We start from the raw sequence: 17677 nt of genomic DNA on the forward strand, positions 1-17677 counted from the left end.
TGTTGCAGTGGCGGTTGGGGTAGCGAGCACAAGGGCTCAGCAGGCTTCCCTGTGCTGATGACTCTTACCTGTTATTTCTATTGTATGAAGCTAGCCAAAGGGCAGCAGAGTGCATTTTATGGTCAAAGGGAAACTTAAGGTCATTGAGTATTAGGAGATGAAGCTGAGCTGTGAATAGTTAATAGATTGCATTGTAGTGATCTTCTAAATAGGTGGGTCTTAATCACTTTCCTAAATGTGAGCAGAGTTGGGGTCGTAATGATGGATACATGTATATTGTTCCAGATCCTGAGTGCACAGATTGAAAAAGCCTGTTGTTTTGCTTTTTCTTTTTGATACAAATGTTTTTTATTTTAAAAAGAACCAGTAGGAGTTTCCTCATGTACGCAGCATGACGCCTACAACCCTGTGAATGGCCGGCCACGTAGTTTAGGTAGGCATTCAAGATGCAGATGGGTTTTGCCAATATAGATGGTACACAGCAGGTCGCCTACAACCCATGATGGGCCGGCCACGTAGTAAAGCAGGTACAGTAGTAAAGCTCAATTGTGAGGGTCCTTCAACCAAGAAAAACAGGAAAAATAAACCCAGAAGCAATGTTGGGGAAATATAAAGGGGACTTGAGGGAAATAATCAGGTGAAGGACAGAGGACAGAATATCATAGGGAGGAAAAAAAGGGGAAGAAAAGAGAGATCCCAGGACGAAGGGAGTAAGGGAGAAAGATATAGGGGGACAAAGCCTACGTGGCTGTCAAGTCCGGGGTGCAGGTGCGAAGATTATAGCGAAGAAGACGAGAGGAAAAGAGAGAAAAGAGAAAGAGGGGGAGGGTAGTGGCGGGTCGATGAGGCAGGGGTGTAGAGTGAGCAGCACACACTTCAATGGGCCCTGCTTCGAGGGGGACTCAGTCGGGACATGCATAAGATCACTCAAGGTCGGGGGGATATACAGCATCATCAAAAAAGCATAGGGCCCGAAGCTTCAGAGGTTGGAGACGAGCATGCTCCATTCAACAGAGGTAAGTGACTAGCGGCTGCCATATTTTGGTGAATTGGATGTCACAGTACTGCAGGCACGCAGTAAGCAATTCTAGGGTCACAGTATGCCACAAACGCGTGAACCAGAAATTTATTGGAGGGGCTGCTGCTTTCTTCCAAAAGAGGGCCATAAGTTGTTTGGCCGAGCCTAACATGTGGAGAGCAATATGCCAATTGTTGCGAGTTAATGTGCGCAGATTGTCAGGCTAAAGGCCTAAGAGTACTGTAGCTGGAGTTTCAGGCAGAGGGAAACCAAGCACCTTTTTATGTGGCTAAGGACTTCTTTCCAGTATAAAGTCAAGAGCGGACAAGTCCACCAGATATGGAGAAAGTCGCCTGGGGAGTTTGAACATCTCCAACAGAGGGGGTAGGTGGCAGGGAACATCTTATGCAGTCTGATGGGGGGTTAGTACCAATGGGTCATTACTTTATATGCAGTTTCTCGCTGGGAAATGCAGCTTTAGACTTTCGGGATATCGCGCCACAGGCGGTTCCAATGAGCGGGGGCGATTTCAGAGGAGGCATCCGACTGCCAATGACGCTGATAGGAATGGAGAGCAGCGAGTGGAGGGTGCTGCAAGACGTAATACGTCCGGGATATTAGCCCCTTAGAGTCGTCAAAGGAGCGCACTAGGCGTTCCAAAGGGGTGAATGCTTGAGTAGTGGCCTGCACCAGAGAGGAGGTGTGTACCCAATAACGGAGCTGTATGTATTGTAGTCTGGCTCCCTCCAAGAGGTGGAACTCTTCCTTGCAGTGATCAAAAGATTTAAAGGCATCGCCCAAAAAACAGATCTCTAAGTGTTCTATATCTGCCACCGAGCCAGTCAGCAAACACATGTGGGTTAGCAGCAGTAGAGAATTGTGAGTTTCCAGTGATGGGGGTGTGGGGGGACGGGAAAGTAGTAAGTCCCTTATGGACGGCCACTTTGTCCCAGATGTCGAGCAGTGTTCTGGTGGGAAGGGCAATATAGACACTACGTGAACATGAGGTTCGGGGCAGCCAGGGGAGGTCCCAAATAGTTCTCCCAGTCACCGCTCTGTCCATACGGAACCAGACCTTCTCGCTCTACGGTACCATCCATTCTGAGATGAAGCGTTGGTGGGAGGCCCAGTACTACACCAGCAAGTTGGGGCAGGCTAGCCCACCCCTGTCCCAGGGTAGAATAAGAATTTTGCTATAGAGGCGCGGCCTACAGCTGCCCCAGATGAAGTTAGTGATTTTGCGTTGGAGACTTTGGATCTTGTGTTCCAGGATAGGAGTAGGGAGACATTGGAATAAATATAAGACTTTGGGAAGCTCCGAAACTGTAATTGCATGTAAGCGGCCCAACCTGGAGAGGGTGAGGGGCTTCCAGACTCGCAAATCCTACAGGACCGCCCTCTTGCAGTCCTGCCAATTAATTTGGGACCATGTGTCGAGAGAGATGAAGTTAAGTGAAGCCCCAGGTTGATTTTTCTTTTTTTAACACTTCTTAGTTTGCAGTATAATGGTGTCCTGGCTGTGGCTGTGCCATGAACCACCTAGAAATGTTGAGCTTGTCTACAAGAAAGGCTGGTCTGCTGCTTGGGATTACTTTGCAAATTATACTGTAAATAGAACAGTGACTCAGTCTGATTAATTTAGAATATTTTAAAAATCTTATTGGAGAGGCTGAACTACTCCTCTCAGTGTCAACAAATGAGACAAACTGAGACATATAGGGCCCGATTCACAAACGTAAACTGAGTCATCTTTATGACTTTCAGTATTCACAAAGGGCATTTACAAGTAGTAAAGTTAGACTTTTGTCTCAGTCTAACTTAAGTGTTGATCTTAAGTTTAAATCAGACTAGAATTTTGGTCTCAGCTACACTAAAAAGCAAAAGTTAAGTTAAATTGAGTCAAAATTCTAACTTTACTACTCATAAGTGCCGTTTGTGAATACCGAAAGCCATAAAGTTAGACTTTCGTCTCCGTTTACCTTTGTGAATCGGGCCACAATATTTGTGAGCCAGCACTGAGCCGCAGCACTTGTTACTTTCTACTTTGTAGGTGTATATTAACATGTGTCTAGAGATATGGTTGAAACTTAAAAGTAGGGGTCCAATTCACAAAGGTAAACTTTGACCAAAAGTCTAACTTTACTTCTTTTCGGTATTCAAAAAGGTAAGTTGCTACTAGTAACTTTGCTAGTAGTAAAGTTACTAGTAGTAACTTACTTTTGTAAATTCGAAACGTAGTATAGTTAGACTTTTGGTCTAACTTTACCTTTGTGAATTGGGCCCTAAGTTTAGACTTGAAGTCTAAGGTTAGACTTCAGGTCTAAACTTAGACTTCATCTCTAAACTTAGACTTCAGGTGTAAAGTCAGACTTTAGGTGGACAGTTAGACTATAGGTCTGAATTTAGACTTCAGGTCTAAGTTTGTCTTTGTGAATCAAGCCCTTAGAGTCTTAAGTTTTTTTCATGTGCTGACACTGAGAGGACTAGTCCAGCCTCTCTAGTTATATTTGAAAAACGTTCTAAACAAATCTGACAGACTTGTATACAGTGTAAATGTCAAGATCCTGAGGAATACAGGGTCAGTCCACTGAATCATTGTCAGTCGTCTTCAAAAGCATACACCAGCAACAACATTCTAGAACAAGAAAACCAACATAACCCATAGAAACCCCAGTATGTAAAATAGATCACACTGCTATATGACAGTGTTGTAAACGAGAAGTTGCATGTTAAATTATGGTGCTTGTATTAAATGTTCAAATTGATTCTATACTGAGCTCTAGCCTATATACGAACATTATTGAAATTAGATGGTCCTTTTCAAGGCTATGTTGATTTTCACAGGATTCACAAATTCATTAATAAATGCAGTGACAGAATAAACTATTTTCAAAAATCTTGAAAGACAGCTAAATAAAGGTTAGAAGCAATTTTGTTTTGCTCCTTCTTATGTGATTATAGCATTGCCAATTGTGCCTACTATGTTTACAATAAAGGATACCTTTCTGGCTTTGTCACATTAGGAGCATTCATTTAAATATTAAAGGTAAGAATGCAATATATTAATTCTGTTGCATTTACTGTTGACCAGGAGATGTGAAAGGAGATATCCTGATTAAGTATGGTGGAGCTTTATTACTATCTTCGCTTTTACCAGCATGTGACATCTTCAACGAAATCATCATAATAGATTTTGTGGGCCCTAGTCTAAAAAGTATCAATCAATGGTTGGAGAAGGAGCCTGGGACTACAGTTCCATGTGAACTTGAAAAAGACAGGTAAGATTTCAATGTAAATTGTATTTGTGCCTTACAATTATCTTTTTTTAGGAGCACTTAAGGATTTGATATTGAGGCTTTTCTTTCAAGTATTGAGCCTTGCATTGATGTTTGATCTACTACGATATTAAGCCCTCATTTTTTGTTTTTCCCACGATGTTACATTTGTGGGCATCCACAACATTTTTATCACCTAACATTTTCACACTTCTTGTGATAAAAATGGTACCCCACTAGCAGAATGGGGTTACACCTGGGGAAGGCATTTCTCCCACACTGATATATGCCTAACGGGGACAACTGCTTTAAATTTGACATTATGAGGGAAGCGCACTGTGCACCCTGACGTTACAGTGTCTAAAAAAACACCAAGAATCTCTTTGTTCACATTCTGAATTAATTTTCTAGAACTTTGGGGCATATTATCAAGGGGGTTTATCTCCGCTTTTTTGGCTTTAAAAGCCAAGAAAGCGGAGATAAAATTATCTCCCTATTACCTAGCTGTCGCTAACACCAGTTAGCGACAGCTAGTAGGAGATAGCGACCATCTTGGGCCCCACTTTGCATGTCAGTGATATTTATCACTAATGATATGCAAAGTGGGCGTGCCAAGATGTTAGCGACTGGAAACAGTCGCTAACATCGCTATCTCCTATTACCAACTTTTGGAGATATTCGCGCTAAGCGCGAATATCTCCAAAAGCTAACACCTGCCCTGAGCAGTTCTTAGCCATGTTATCCAATGGGAGGTGGATAACTTGGCTAAGAGCAGTAGCTCGGTAATGCATGAATATCGCTGACTTTTCAGCGATATTCATGCATTGCGGGCAATTTTTATCGCATTTGCGATAAACTTTGGTAAAACCAAGGTTTATCTGCGATAAAAATCGCCGCAACTCAGCTGTAAATTTTTGTCTCTAACCAAGCAATAGCGATAATTATCGATATTGCTTGGTAATATGCCCCAAGAATCCTTCGAGTATTGTGTGTGGAGGACAAATCATATTCGTCCACTACGCTGTGAAGGTAGTGAAGTAGATGAGAGTACATCTATTTTAAAAGGTTAACTTAGTTGTGGAATTTAGGAGTTTTTTTAATTGCCCAGTGCACTACTTCTTGCTATTTATAATTTTTTTATGAAGGTCCTGTATTTACAGTGAAAACTGCAAAAACAGCAAAGACTCCTAAATTAAATACAGATTGGGCTTCTGCATGAAAACCAGCAAGCATTTCATAAGGAAAGCGTATTTTGTCTAGGGTTATTTACAACTAGTGAAAGGTATGCATACACGTACAAAATGCTTGAGAATGACCTGCACCAACAAGCAGTCACACCAGAGAATATGGCAACAGAACAGCTCATGAGCATAGAAAAAATGGAAAACTTTGTGAACAATGGGTAAGTCAATAATTGGGAAATACGTGAGAGTATATTGTGTAATGAAAAATGTACACATTCACAGTACTGCTACACATACAATAATGCAAAATACTGATACAGATGATATTATGACAGTCATTAAAAAATAATCTTCACCCATTTGCAAACAGTTTCACAAAACAGGGGCATTCAAATACCTATAGACCAAAGGTTTTGTTTGGAATATGACGCTTTTCTGATTTGTGCACTGCCTGCCTGAAATCGAGGGACTCGGTGTCCTAGGGACCATTGCTACAAGGAGGAGGGGTAGCCAAGCAGCACTCCAGCGCTGCAAGCACTAGTTGCCTCCTGTGGCGCGGGCCCGTCCTGCCCTCATCATCAACAGGAAGAGGTAGGGCCACCACCCTTGGTCCTGCCATGTGGTGACTGACCTTCAAGAGGAACCAAAATATTCCAGACCAGATTTGCCAAAGAAAACTCTTTAGAAGGGAGATTGAGCACCTTGCACTTTGCCTATGGACCCCGGATCGAGCAGTGCACACCACGCACTTTATCACAGACCCCTGCTGGCCCTGCGAGGAGGGGCCATGCCGTGATAGAAGTGGAAGAAAGCCATATCTCCATTTTAGTAATCCTGCAGCGCAGAAGATCTAGCACTCTGCACAATGCCTCAGGGATGTCTTAAGGATTTCGGAGGCCCCAGGCCAACTGTAATGTGGGACCCCAGCTCGGATCAACTGTGAATTTATTATCCATTTTCAGCTTTTTTAAGCCCTAAGCAACTATGGTCTGGTCATTGACAATCCTCTCTGCTGGCCCTCAAACTTTTAAGGGGACCCCAGTCCTTCAAGAGGCCTCAATTCAGTGCAAAGCCTGTGAATATTTATGAGATATTGGAGACCTGGAAGGTCTTTTTCATACTGGGAAGGGAGATATTGGAGATCGTTTCTTATTGTGAAGGGGGCCCCATCATTTTTGCGTTATTTCACTGTGTGTGACCCACCTTAACGGTTAATTATGGGGCCCCTAGAAAGGCTGGGGCCCTGGGCCAGAGCCCACTGTGCCCATGCCTTAAAACGCCTCTGCTTTGCCAACAGGCCTTGAAACGAGCACTACATACTTTATCAGGGTCCCTCGCTGGCCCTGTGAGGAGGGGCTAAACTAGAGGTGCAGGAACTCCAGAAATTAATCTCAGCACTCCCGCAACCCAGACGAGCTCAGGCTGGGCCACCACTCTGACCAGTTTTGTAATAAAAGTCAAAGAAACTCTCCAGAAAACAATGAAAATGGAATCCAAGTTAAATCGGTAGAAATAGGCAATAAAGTGTTTCCCCTTTTTTTTTTTTTTTTTTTTTTTTTAAAAACGATGATACCAAACAGTAACCAATGGAAAAAACCCTCATAAATCCTTCTTTGTATTATCCAATGAAAACGATTTGTAAAATGTAAAAAAAACTTCTGAAAATATACTCGTTGCACGCATGGAAACGTATCCCATCCTCGTCGCCAGTGTAATAAAAGTCAAAGAAACTCTCCAGGAAACAATGAAAACGGAATCCAAGTTAAATCGGTAAGGAGATCCTTTAATGTGCAGCCAAGAAACATCAGCGTACAAATTGAATGCCGTTTAACCGCACGGCAACACTATTTAAGGAAAGCATTACATTCAAACCACAACACAGACACGCGACTCAAACCTGCATGCACGCCGCAACATTCAAAGAACAACATACAGACACGCGGCACAAATCTACATACACACCGCACGCGAACACAACACGCGACATACACACATTCAAACCATTACACAATATTTATTGTTTGTGAATGACGCGCGTGCGTTCACGCGCGTCATTTCAAACAATAACCATACACTACACATTTTCTCTGGGACATCGAGACATTAAGAGCACAGGGGTGAGGCCCTGATATATTCATTTTTCTTCCTGACAAAACTTTGTAATTTGTTTTGGACCATCCTTTATAGACGATATGTACTCGTGTGGAGGAGAAATATAGTAAACTGGAATAACACTGTGTATTTCATGCCCCAATACGGACCAAGTGGCTATAAAAACATCATTCCGGATTCTGAGTGGCACTGGACTTATAATTGTCCTGCATAAGGACACTTATTATCACTGTCTCATCAAAATCAATTAGATAAAGTCCACATAATGTTCTAACTCGAGATAAAAAAAATTCCTTATGGGGTAACCCAGTATCCCTCAGAACCTGGGCAATACAATAATCATTTCAACAATGGCTCCGTCGGGTATGGACACAATTGCTTTAAATCATGTATTTATCTTTAACTCAAGTGTGAGCATAACAATTCTACTTATTATGCCACCTCTGTTAGACCATAACGTGCAAAAACCAAACACTGAAGAGGGTCAGTACGACATTTTAATCATTGAGTCATTTTTCATTCATGGTTTTTGTTTTTCTTATCGACTGACACCTTTGAATATGCACTAAAATTTACAAAAAACGGCGCAACAATTCAGTGGGCAAAGTGACATAGTGTGAAATAAATGTGAAACAGTGACATCAGGTGATCTATATACACGTGCGTGAAAAAAGTCTTTAGAAAGGGAAGAAGGGATAGGAAAAGGCCAATTCTCATTTAGCTAACACTCAAGACCAACAAACTGAATTCAATAGATGTATTATGTTGGACATGGTTGACTGGTCCTTTGTGTAAGTTTGTCGACGTTTCGACCCTGGGACACCTTATTTTTGGGTCTCTAGCGGGTCTTCTTCAGGACGGGGGCAGGTAAGGGAGGTTGCGCCTGTTGGTTAAATTAAAATTAACGTTAAAAACTATCAGGTTTGGATTTATGCACTATATTTGAGTTTACCAAAGGACTGGTAGTGGGGACGAAAAATAATTTTTACCAGTTCTTCAAGAGTTAGACATCCTGATGTTCAATTCAATCAGACGGTCTTCTCATGTATTTGATGAATATCTGTGACCAAACACAGTTGTTAGGATCAATCTGAAAGAGGGGCTCTATTTCAACCCTCCTATCATGCAACACTCACCTATTTAATAAGGCATTAGTCCTTGTGTAATCCTATTCACTGGCAATTGTTAATAATTTTGATCCCTTTACGTTGGTTTCCAATATCCTGTAATTAAGCAGTACATATGTATCATTATTGTGTTCTATGCAGTTTCGATTATACCTAGCCACCTCATGCGTTTTCCACTCACCAATAATTGGCTCTAGTGAGGTCTCCGTTAGGCTGGTAGGGACCTCGATGTCTTGTAATCTCCTAAGTGGCTATCCATGTATCATCTGGTGATTTAATAAATCTACAAACAAGTGAAACGAGGGGACAATTAGTGCCAACCCCGTTGGTTTGCAGAAGCGTAATTCTGATTAGAAGGGCCGGGTAGGTAACGTCATTTTCACTCACCATGACGAAGGAGTTAATCCTTTCAGAAAGGATTCCTGACGCGCGTCTGCTCTGCTAGGCGGCTTCTGTCTGTGAAGGCGAGCGCGACCCAGCGGTGAATTTTACTTCCGCATTTCGTCTCGAGGACATCGCGGTCGCTAGGCAACCACACGTTGATGCGCACTGACATCACAGCGTGTGTGTGTTGCTAGGTGACGCGGTATTGCCCCTCTTTCAGTCATTGTTTGAATAACACTGAGATTATTCAACTTAAATACTTATATTTTGGCCGTATATCATTGCCCTTCTTTTTCTTATTGTTTATATTGATGTCTCTACTTAGAAGGAGCACGAGTGTTCCAATAACAAGTAAATGACACGTGTATCAAGGCAAAGTTAATAATCAGTGACCAGATGTATTGGTCTTTGGTGGGACATACATGGTATTGTACAAATCACTGGCATTGCATGTCTATGCTGTTGGTCAATACTCTTATTCTGCATACTGGATTGCACAAAGACGTATCCGTGCATATGAACAGAGAGAGGGGTAAGTAATTGTGAGAAAGGTGGCTGAGATAGCCAAGAGAAGTGTACAATTCTCTGTTATAAATCTCAATTATCATAAGGCAATCGTACAAATATACAGCTACATCATTTGGAAAAAACAAAAATGTCTACATTAGTATTTCATTAACATAAACACCTCATTCCCAACGAAAAACATCTATACATGTGAAATGTCAAAGATTGTTACATTAAGTCTGAGTCCAGATATCAGACAAGGCAACCGCCATTGTCATTTGTAATTAGTACATTACCGTAACATTAGACAATACGTCTATATCAGACCCATGTTATATGGACAGTGATACTTTATACACAGGTATAGGAACAAAACAGAAAAATGTTGTATAAATTCCCCAAATTCAATCAGAGCTGTCCCATTTGTCTAGCTGTCTCCTCTCTCTCGTTCAAGCCCTGTTGTACACTGTTCAAAGAGTGTATCCACCTGCATTCTTTGTAGTTTAATGTCCTAACTAAGGAGCCACCCCTCGGTCCTATATTCACCTTTTTTAAGACTCTCCATCTTATCTCTTCTGGTTTGTGTTTGTAGGTGTTATAATGCTCAACTAGCGGGGCCCCAATAGTGTTACATCTGAGTCTGCTCATGTGTTGTAGGATTCTTGTTTTGGCTCTTTGTGTTGTTTGCCCCACATATATTAGACCACATGGACAGCTGATGGTATATATCACATGGGTACTATTGCAGTTGGTGAAATGTGTCAGTTTGTATGTTTTCGAATTATGCGTAAAGCTTGATCCTTCTTGGCAGAGATCACAAGCCTTGCAGTTACCACACTTATGATGACCAGTCACTGGGGGCAGACTCAGCATGTTCCGTAGGTCCAATTGTTTTGGGGGGTCCAGGAATGCTTTAGTCACTACATCCTTGATATTCCGTCCTCGCTTGAATGCAAATAGTGGTGGTTCATTGATCTGTAGATCAGTTGCAACTAAATTCCAGTACTTTTTTATAGTTTTCTTGATGTCCGCACTCTTAGTGTTGAATGTAGTTACACAGACTAAATTCCTAGTGTCATCAGTTTTGTTCTTTGGTTCAAGCAGCTGCTCCCATGGTTGGTACCAGGCACGCTTTTTCGCTTTTCTGAGTAGACTCGAAGGATATCCCCGTTTCCTTAGTCTTGATGTCAAATCTTCTGCTGCAAGGAAAAAATCCTTTCTCCTATAACAATTTCTTCTTATCCTTAGGTATTGCCCATAGGGCAAATTGTCCCTTAGATTCCTGGGATGGTGAGATCCATACATCAGCAGGGTATTTCTTTCCATCGGCTTACGGAATAGATCGGTGTACAGTTGTCCATCTTCCACCTTGAACGTAAGATCTAGGAAATCAATGGATTCCGAGTTGCAGACCATGGTGAATTGGATGTCATTGTCACGGGTATTCAACCAGGAGAAGAATTCCTTCAATTCAACTTCTGTTCCTGACCAAATCATCAGCACATCATCGATGTATCTTTTCCATACATCGATGTTGTGTAGGTAGGGGTTATTTGGATCATATAGATGTTGTTCTTCGTATTGGTCCATAAATATATTAGCCAGACTTGGGGCATAAGTAGCACCCATAGCCACCCCTTTGCACTGATAATAGAATTGATTTCTGAATAGGAAGAAATTTTTCTTCATCGCTATTTCCAAGATGTCAATCAGGAATTCGGTTGGTATCCAATGCGGTCTTTCTCTTCTATCCAACGTGGTTCTGATGACTTCAATTGCAGTTGTCTGTGGGATAGACGTGTATAAGGATGACACGTCCAGTGTCACCAGCATCTGTTTCTTGTCATCGAAAGGTTGGCCCTCTAGGAGTTGTATAATATGCATGCTGTCACGTACATATGATTTTGTATGTGAGACCCATGGTTGTAGAAAGTGGTCAATGAATTTATTGAGGGGCTCCAAAATTGAGCCACAGCCCGATACTATGGGCCTACCAGGCGGTTTCTCAAGTCTCTTATGCACCTTGGGCAATGCATATATTGTTGGGATTCTGGGTTCCCGTTGGTTCAGGAAGTCATGTTCATGTTGACTTAAGAAACCCTTATCCAATCCATTTCTGGTGGCGGTTTCAATTAGTGTTCTTATTTCAGGGGTGGGGTCTCCTCTTATCTTGATGTAGCTGTCCTGTACTTGGAGTTGTTTGTTAATTTCACAGACATAGTCTTGCGTATTTTGTACCACAATGGATCCCCCTTTGTCCGCTGCTTTTATCACTATAGCATCATTGCTCGACAATCCATATAGCGCATCCTTCTCTTCCTTGCTCGTGTTGTATTTTATATATCTACGTTCTTCCATTGTTTTCATGACTTCTTCTAATACTACTTTCTCGAAAGCCAATATTCTTTCACTCATCATAAATGAGGCAGGTGTAAATGTTGAAATTGGTCTGAACATCGTTGCAGATCTTATAGGGGAGGAATCGTTTTGTGTAAAAAAATATTTCAGTCTGATCTTTCTGAAAAACCTTTGTAGCTCTAGCCTTATTTGGAATGAGTCAGGTATGACCGTCGGAACAAACGACAGCCCCTTAGACAGAATATTCCTTTCTACATCTGTTAGAGTATAGTCAGATAAGTTGACCACCGGATCCTGGTTAGTTGTTGTAGCAAGATCAATGTTCGGGGTAATGGTGTTAGCTTGTTGATTATAGATCAATAATGGTAGTTCTGGACAAATCGGAACAAGAGAGACACCCATGGGTTGTGTGGGTTGTGTGGGGTTCAGCTGTTCTGACAATATGGCTTGAACTGTTACAACTCCCATATCTGACATCTGGTGTGGTGGTTGTATGCTTGTGTCATTTCCTTCACTGTTACTTGATTTGTCTAGGATGGGGTTTCTATGTGATATCACCAACGATAGGTTTGTCTCCTTGTTGATATCTCCCCATGTGAGTCCGGTTGATAGAACCTGACTCGGGATATGCCTTGTGTTGGTCTCCCCCTTCCCCATCTCCTGGGGCGATCCCAATTCTGCTGACTCCCTCCGCCTCTGTTCCCTCTCGTCGGACCTTCCCCTAAAAAAGGGTTCTGTGCTTGATAGTCTGAACTACTTGTAGATGGTTGATTAGTGTCAGGATCTGAACCACTTCCCACTGACGAATTTGAGAAAGTGTAAAATCTACGTGGCCCTTGTCTTCCCTTGTTCGTAAAGAAGCCTTGACTATCTTGCTGATAATAATTGTCAGCCAGATAGGGGTATGTTATCTTTTTGTCGTAATTTCTGACGTCCTTCGCTAACTTGTCTAGTTTTCTACCAAGCGTGATCGTATTAAATTCAGTCAGTGCTTTCTCAGCACGCTCCAATGCTTCCTTCGCGTTGGTGAGCGCTGAGTCACCTGATATCTCGGCCTTTAAATCCGCTATTTCCTGTATCAGCTTTTTCACATACTCAATAGCTGTTTCTACTCCAAGCACCATCCAGTGCCTGGAGCAATTATTGGCCACGTGACTGAAGCCTTCTCGGCACTTGGGGACGTCTATGAATATTCCCGGCTCGTTACGAACCTGTAGGCCCTGGGGAATTATGTTGGCTTCTAAGTATTTGGTCAGAACATGACCATGAAGTCGAGATCTGATCAATTTTTTCTCAAGCCGCTCCAATCTTATGAGTTTTTCATTCAGGCCAGCATCTGCTGGCAACCTATCATTCCCTAATAGAAGGCTAGAGGTACCTTGATCCTTGATCAATTTTGCGATGTATTCTTCAGTGTATGATAATATTTCTTTATCAGACATATTAGGTTTACGGAATGTTCAGTGACAAAATTTACATGAATACAGTACAAAACAATACAACATTCAATGAGAGTAAAAAGACCCTCGCAGGTACACACCTGCACCAAAACAGAAAAAATTCCTTATGGGGTAACCCAGTATCCCTCAGAACCTGGGCAATACAATAATCATTTCAACAATGGCTCCGTCGGGTATGGACACAATTGCTTTAAATCATGTATTTATCTTTAACTCAAGTGTGAGCATAACAATTCTACTTATTATGCCACCTCTGTTAGACCCCACCCCTGAAATAAGAACACTAATTGAAACCGCCACCAGAAATGGATTGGATAAGGGTTTCTTAAGTCAACATGAACATGACTTCCTGAACCAACGGGAACCCAGAATCCCAACAATATATGCATTGCCCAAGGTGCATAAGAGACTTGAGAAACCGCCTGGTAGGCCCATATTATCGGGCTGTGGCTCAATTTTGGAGCCCCTCAATAAATTCATTGACCACTTTCTACAACCATGGGTCTCACATACAAAATCATATGTACGTGACAGCATGCATATTATACAACTCCTAGAGGGCCAACCTTTCGATGACAAGAAACAGATGCTGGTGACACTGGACGTGTCATCCTTATACACGTCTATCCCACAGACAACTGCAATTGAAGTCATCAGAACCACGTTGGATAGAAGAGAAAGACCGCATTGGATACCAACCGATTTCCTGATTGACATCTTGGAAATAGCGATGAAGAAAAATTTCTTCCTATTCAGAAATCAATTCTATTATCAGTGCAAAGGGGTGGCTATGGGTGCTACTTATGCCCCAAGTCTGGCTAATATATTTATGGACCAATACGAAGAACAACATCTATATGATCCAAATAACCCCTACCTACACAACATCGATGTATGGAAAAGATACATCGATGATGTGCTGATGATTTGGTCAGGAACAGAAGTTGAATTGAAGGAATTCTTCTCCTGGTTGAATACCCGTGACAATGACATCCAATTCACCATGGTCTGCAACTCGGAATCCATTGATTTCCTAGATCTTACGTTCAAGGTGGAAGATGGACAACTGTACACCGATCTATTCCGTAAGCCGATGGAAAGAAATACCCTGCTGATGTATGGATCTCACCATCCCAGGAATCTAAGGGACAATTTGCCCTATGGGCAATACCTAAGGATAAGAAGAAATTGTTATAGGAGAAAGGATTTTTTCCTTGCAGCAGAAGATTTGACATCAAGACTAAGGAAACGGGGATATCCTTCGAGTCTACTCAGAAAAGCGAAAAAGCGTGCCTGGTACCAACCACGGGAGCAGCTGCTTGAACCAAAGAACAAAACTGATGACACTAGGAATTTAGTCTGTGTAACTACATTCAACACTAAGAGTGCGGACATCAAGAAAACTATAAAAAAGTACTGGAATTTAGTTGCAACTGATCTACAGATCAATGAACCACCACTATTTGCATTCAAGCGAGGACGGAATATCAAGGATGTAGTGACTAAAGCATTCCTGGACCCCCCAAAACAATTGGACCTACGGAACATGCTGAGTCTGCCCCCAGTGACTGGTCATCATAAGTGTGGTAACTGCAAGGCTTGTGATCTCTGCCAAGAAGGATCAAGCTTTACGCATAATTCGAAAACATACAAACTGACACATTTCACCAACTGCAATAGTACCCATGTGATATATACCATCAGCTGTCCATGTGGTCTAATATATGTGGGGCAAACAACACAAAGAGCCAAAACAAGAATCCTACAACACATGAGCAGACTCAGATGTAACACTATTGGGGCCCCGCTAGTTGAGCATTATAACACCTACAAACACAAACCAGAAGAGATAAGATGGAGAGTCTTAAAAAAGGTGAATATAGGACCGAGGGGTGGCTCCTTAGTTAGGACATTAAACTACAAAGAATGCAGGTGGATACACTCTTTGAACAGTGTACAACAGGGCTTGAACGAGAGAGAGGAGACAGCTAGACAAATGGGACAGCTCTGATTGAATTTGGGGAATTTATACAACATTTTTCTGTTTTGTTCCTATACCTGTGTATAAAGTATCACTGTCCATATAACATGGGTCTGATATAGACGTATTGTCTAATGTTACGGTAATGTACTAATTACAAATGACAATGGCGGTTGCCTTGTCTGATATCTGGACTCAGACTTAATGTAACAATCTTTGACATTTCACATGTATAGATGTTTTTCGTTGGGAATGAGGTGTTTATGTTAATGAAATACTAATGTAGACATTTTTGTTTTTTCCAAATGATGTAGCTGTATATTTGTACGATTGCCTTATGATAATTGAGATTTATAACAGAGAATTGTACACTTCTCTTGGCTATCTCAGCCACCTTTCTCACAATTACTTACCCCTCTCTCTGTTCATATGCACGGATACGTCTTTGTGCAATCCAGTATGCAGAATAAGAGTATTGACCAACAGCATAGACATGCAATGCCAGTGATTTGTACAATACCATGTATGTCCCACCAAAGACCAATACATCTGGTCACTGATTATTAACTTTGCCTTGATACACGTGTCATTTACTTGTTATTGGAACACTCGTGCTCCTTCTAAGTAGAGACATCAATATAAACAATAAGAAAAAGAAGGGCAATGATATACGGCCAAAATATAAGTATTTAAGTTGAATAATCTCAGTGTTATTCAAACAATGACTGAAAGAGGGGCAATACCGCGTCACCTAGCAACACACACACGCTGTGATGTCAGTGCGCATCAACGTGTGGTTGCCTAGCGACCGCGACGTCCTCGAGACGAAATGCGGAAGTAAAATTCACCGCTGGGTCGCGCTCGCCTTCACAGACAGAAGCCGCCTAGCAGAGCAGACGCGCGTCAGGAATCCTTTCTGAAAGGATTAACTCCTTCGTCATGGTGAGTGAAAATGACGTTACCTACCCGGCCCTTCTAATCAGAATTACGCTTCTGCAAACCAACGGGGTTGGCACTAATTGTCCCCTCGTTTCACTTGTTTGTAGATTTATTAAATCACCAGATGATACATGGATAGCCACTTAGGAGATTACAAGACATCGAGGTCCCTACCAGCCTAACGGAGACCTCACTAGAGCCAATTATTGGTGAGTGGAAAACGCATGAGGTGGCTAGGTATAATCGAAACTGCATAGAACACAATAATGATACATATGTACTGCTTAATTACAGGATATTGGAAACCAACGTAAAGGGATCAAAATTATTAACAATTGCCAGTGAATAGGATTACACAAGGACTAATGCCTTATTAAATAGGTGAGTGTTGCATGATAGGAGGGTTGAAATAGAGCCCCTCTTTCAGATTGATCCTAACAACTGTGTTTGGTCACAGATATTCATCAAATACATGAGAAGACCGTCTGATTGAATTGAACATCAGGATGTCTAACTCTTGAAGAACTGGTAAAAATTATTTTTCGTCCCCACTACCAGTCCTTTGGTAAACTCAAATATAGTGCATAAATCCAAACCTGATAGTTTTTAACGTTAATTTTAATTTAACCAACAGGCGCAACCTCCCTTACCTGCCCCCGTCCTGAAGAAGACCCGCTAGAGACCCAAAAATAAGGTGTCCCAGGGTCGAAACGTCGACAAACTTACACAAAGGACCAGTCAACCATGTCCAACATAATACATCTATTGAATTCAGTTTGTTGGTCTTGAGTGTTAGCTAAATGAGAATTGGCCTTTTCCTATCCCTTCTTCCCTTTCTAAAGACTTTTTTCACGCACGTGTATATAGATCACCTGATGTCACTGTTTCACATTTATTTCACACTATGTCACTTTGCCCACTGAATTGTTGCGCCGTTTTTTGTAAATTTTAGTGCATATTCAAAGGTGTCAGTCGATAAGAAAAACAAAAACCATGAATGAAAAATGACTCAATGATTAAAATGTCGTACTGACCCTCTTCAGTGTTTGGTTTTTGCACGTTATGGTCTAACAGAGGTGGCATAATAAGTAGAATTGTTATGCTCACACTTGAGTTAAAGATAAATACATGATTTAAAGCAATTGTGTCCATACCCGACGGAGCCATTGTTGAAATGATTACTAACTCGAGATAAAGCAACATACGCCATATCCTCTTTGAATACAGTGCTTCCAATATTTACCAATTTTTTTTGAGGTTCTAACAAAAAGTCTACAGGAAAGCCCAGCGGTCACCGATGCAAAAACGCTGCTTGAGAAAATTGATAAAGAC

At 41.7% G+C, this 17677-nt stretch overlaps 1 protein-coding gene across 2 annotated transcripts in view; it reads left to right on the forward strand.

Annotated features, from left to right (window-relative positions):
• LOC147663498 (nicotinamide N-methyltransferase-like) overlaps positions 1-17677 on the forward strand; it is a 162835-nt gene that overhangs the window by 10707 nt on the left and 134451 nt on the right. Inside the window, exon 2 of one of the 2 annotated variants that reach the window (XM_086950406.1) lies at positions 4110-4296. In XM_086950406.1, the coding sequence (XP_086806532.1) occupies positions 4110-4296 (187 nt within the window). The remainder of the gene's footprint in view (positions 1-4109; positions 4297-17677) is intronic. The other variant, XM_086950407.1, reaches the window with a different exon arrangement.

This window comes from Lissotriton vulgaris, unplaced genomic scaffold (assembly GCF_964263255.1).
Source record: "Lissotriton vulgaris unplaced genomic scaffold, aLisVul1.2 SCAFFOLD_266, whole genome shotgun sequence".
Taxonomy (NCBI): domain Eukaryota; kingdom Metazoa; phylum Chordata; class Amphibia; order Caudata; family Salamandridae; genus Lissotriton; species Lissotriton vulgaris.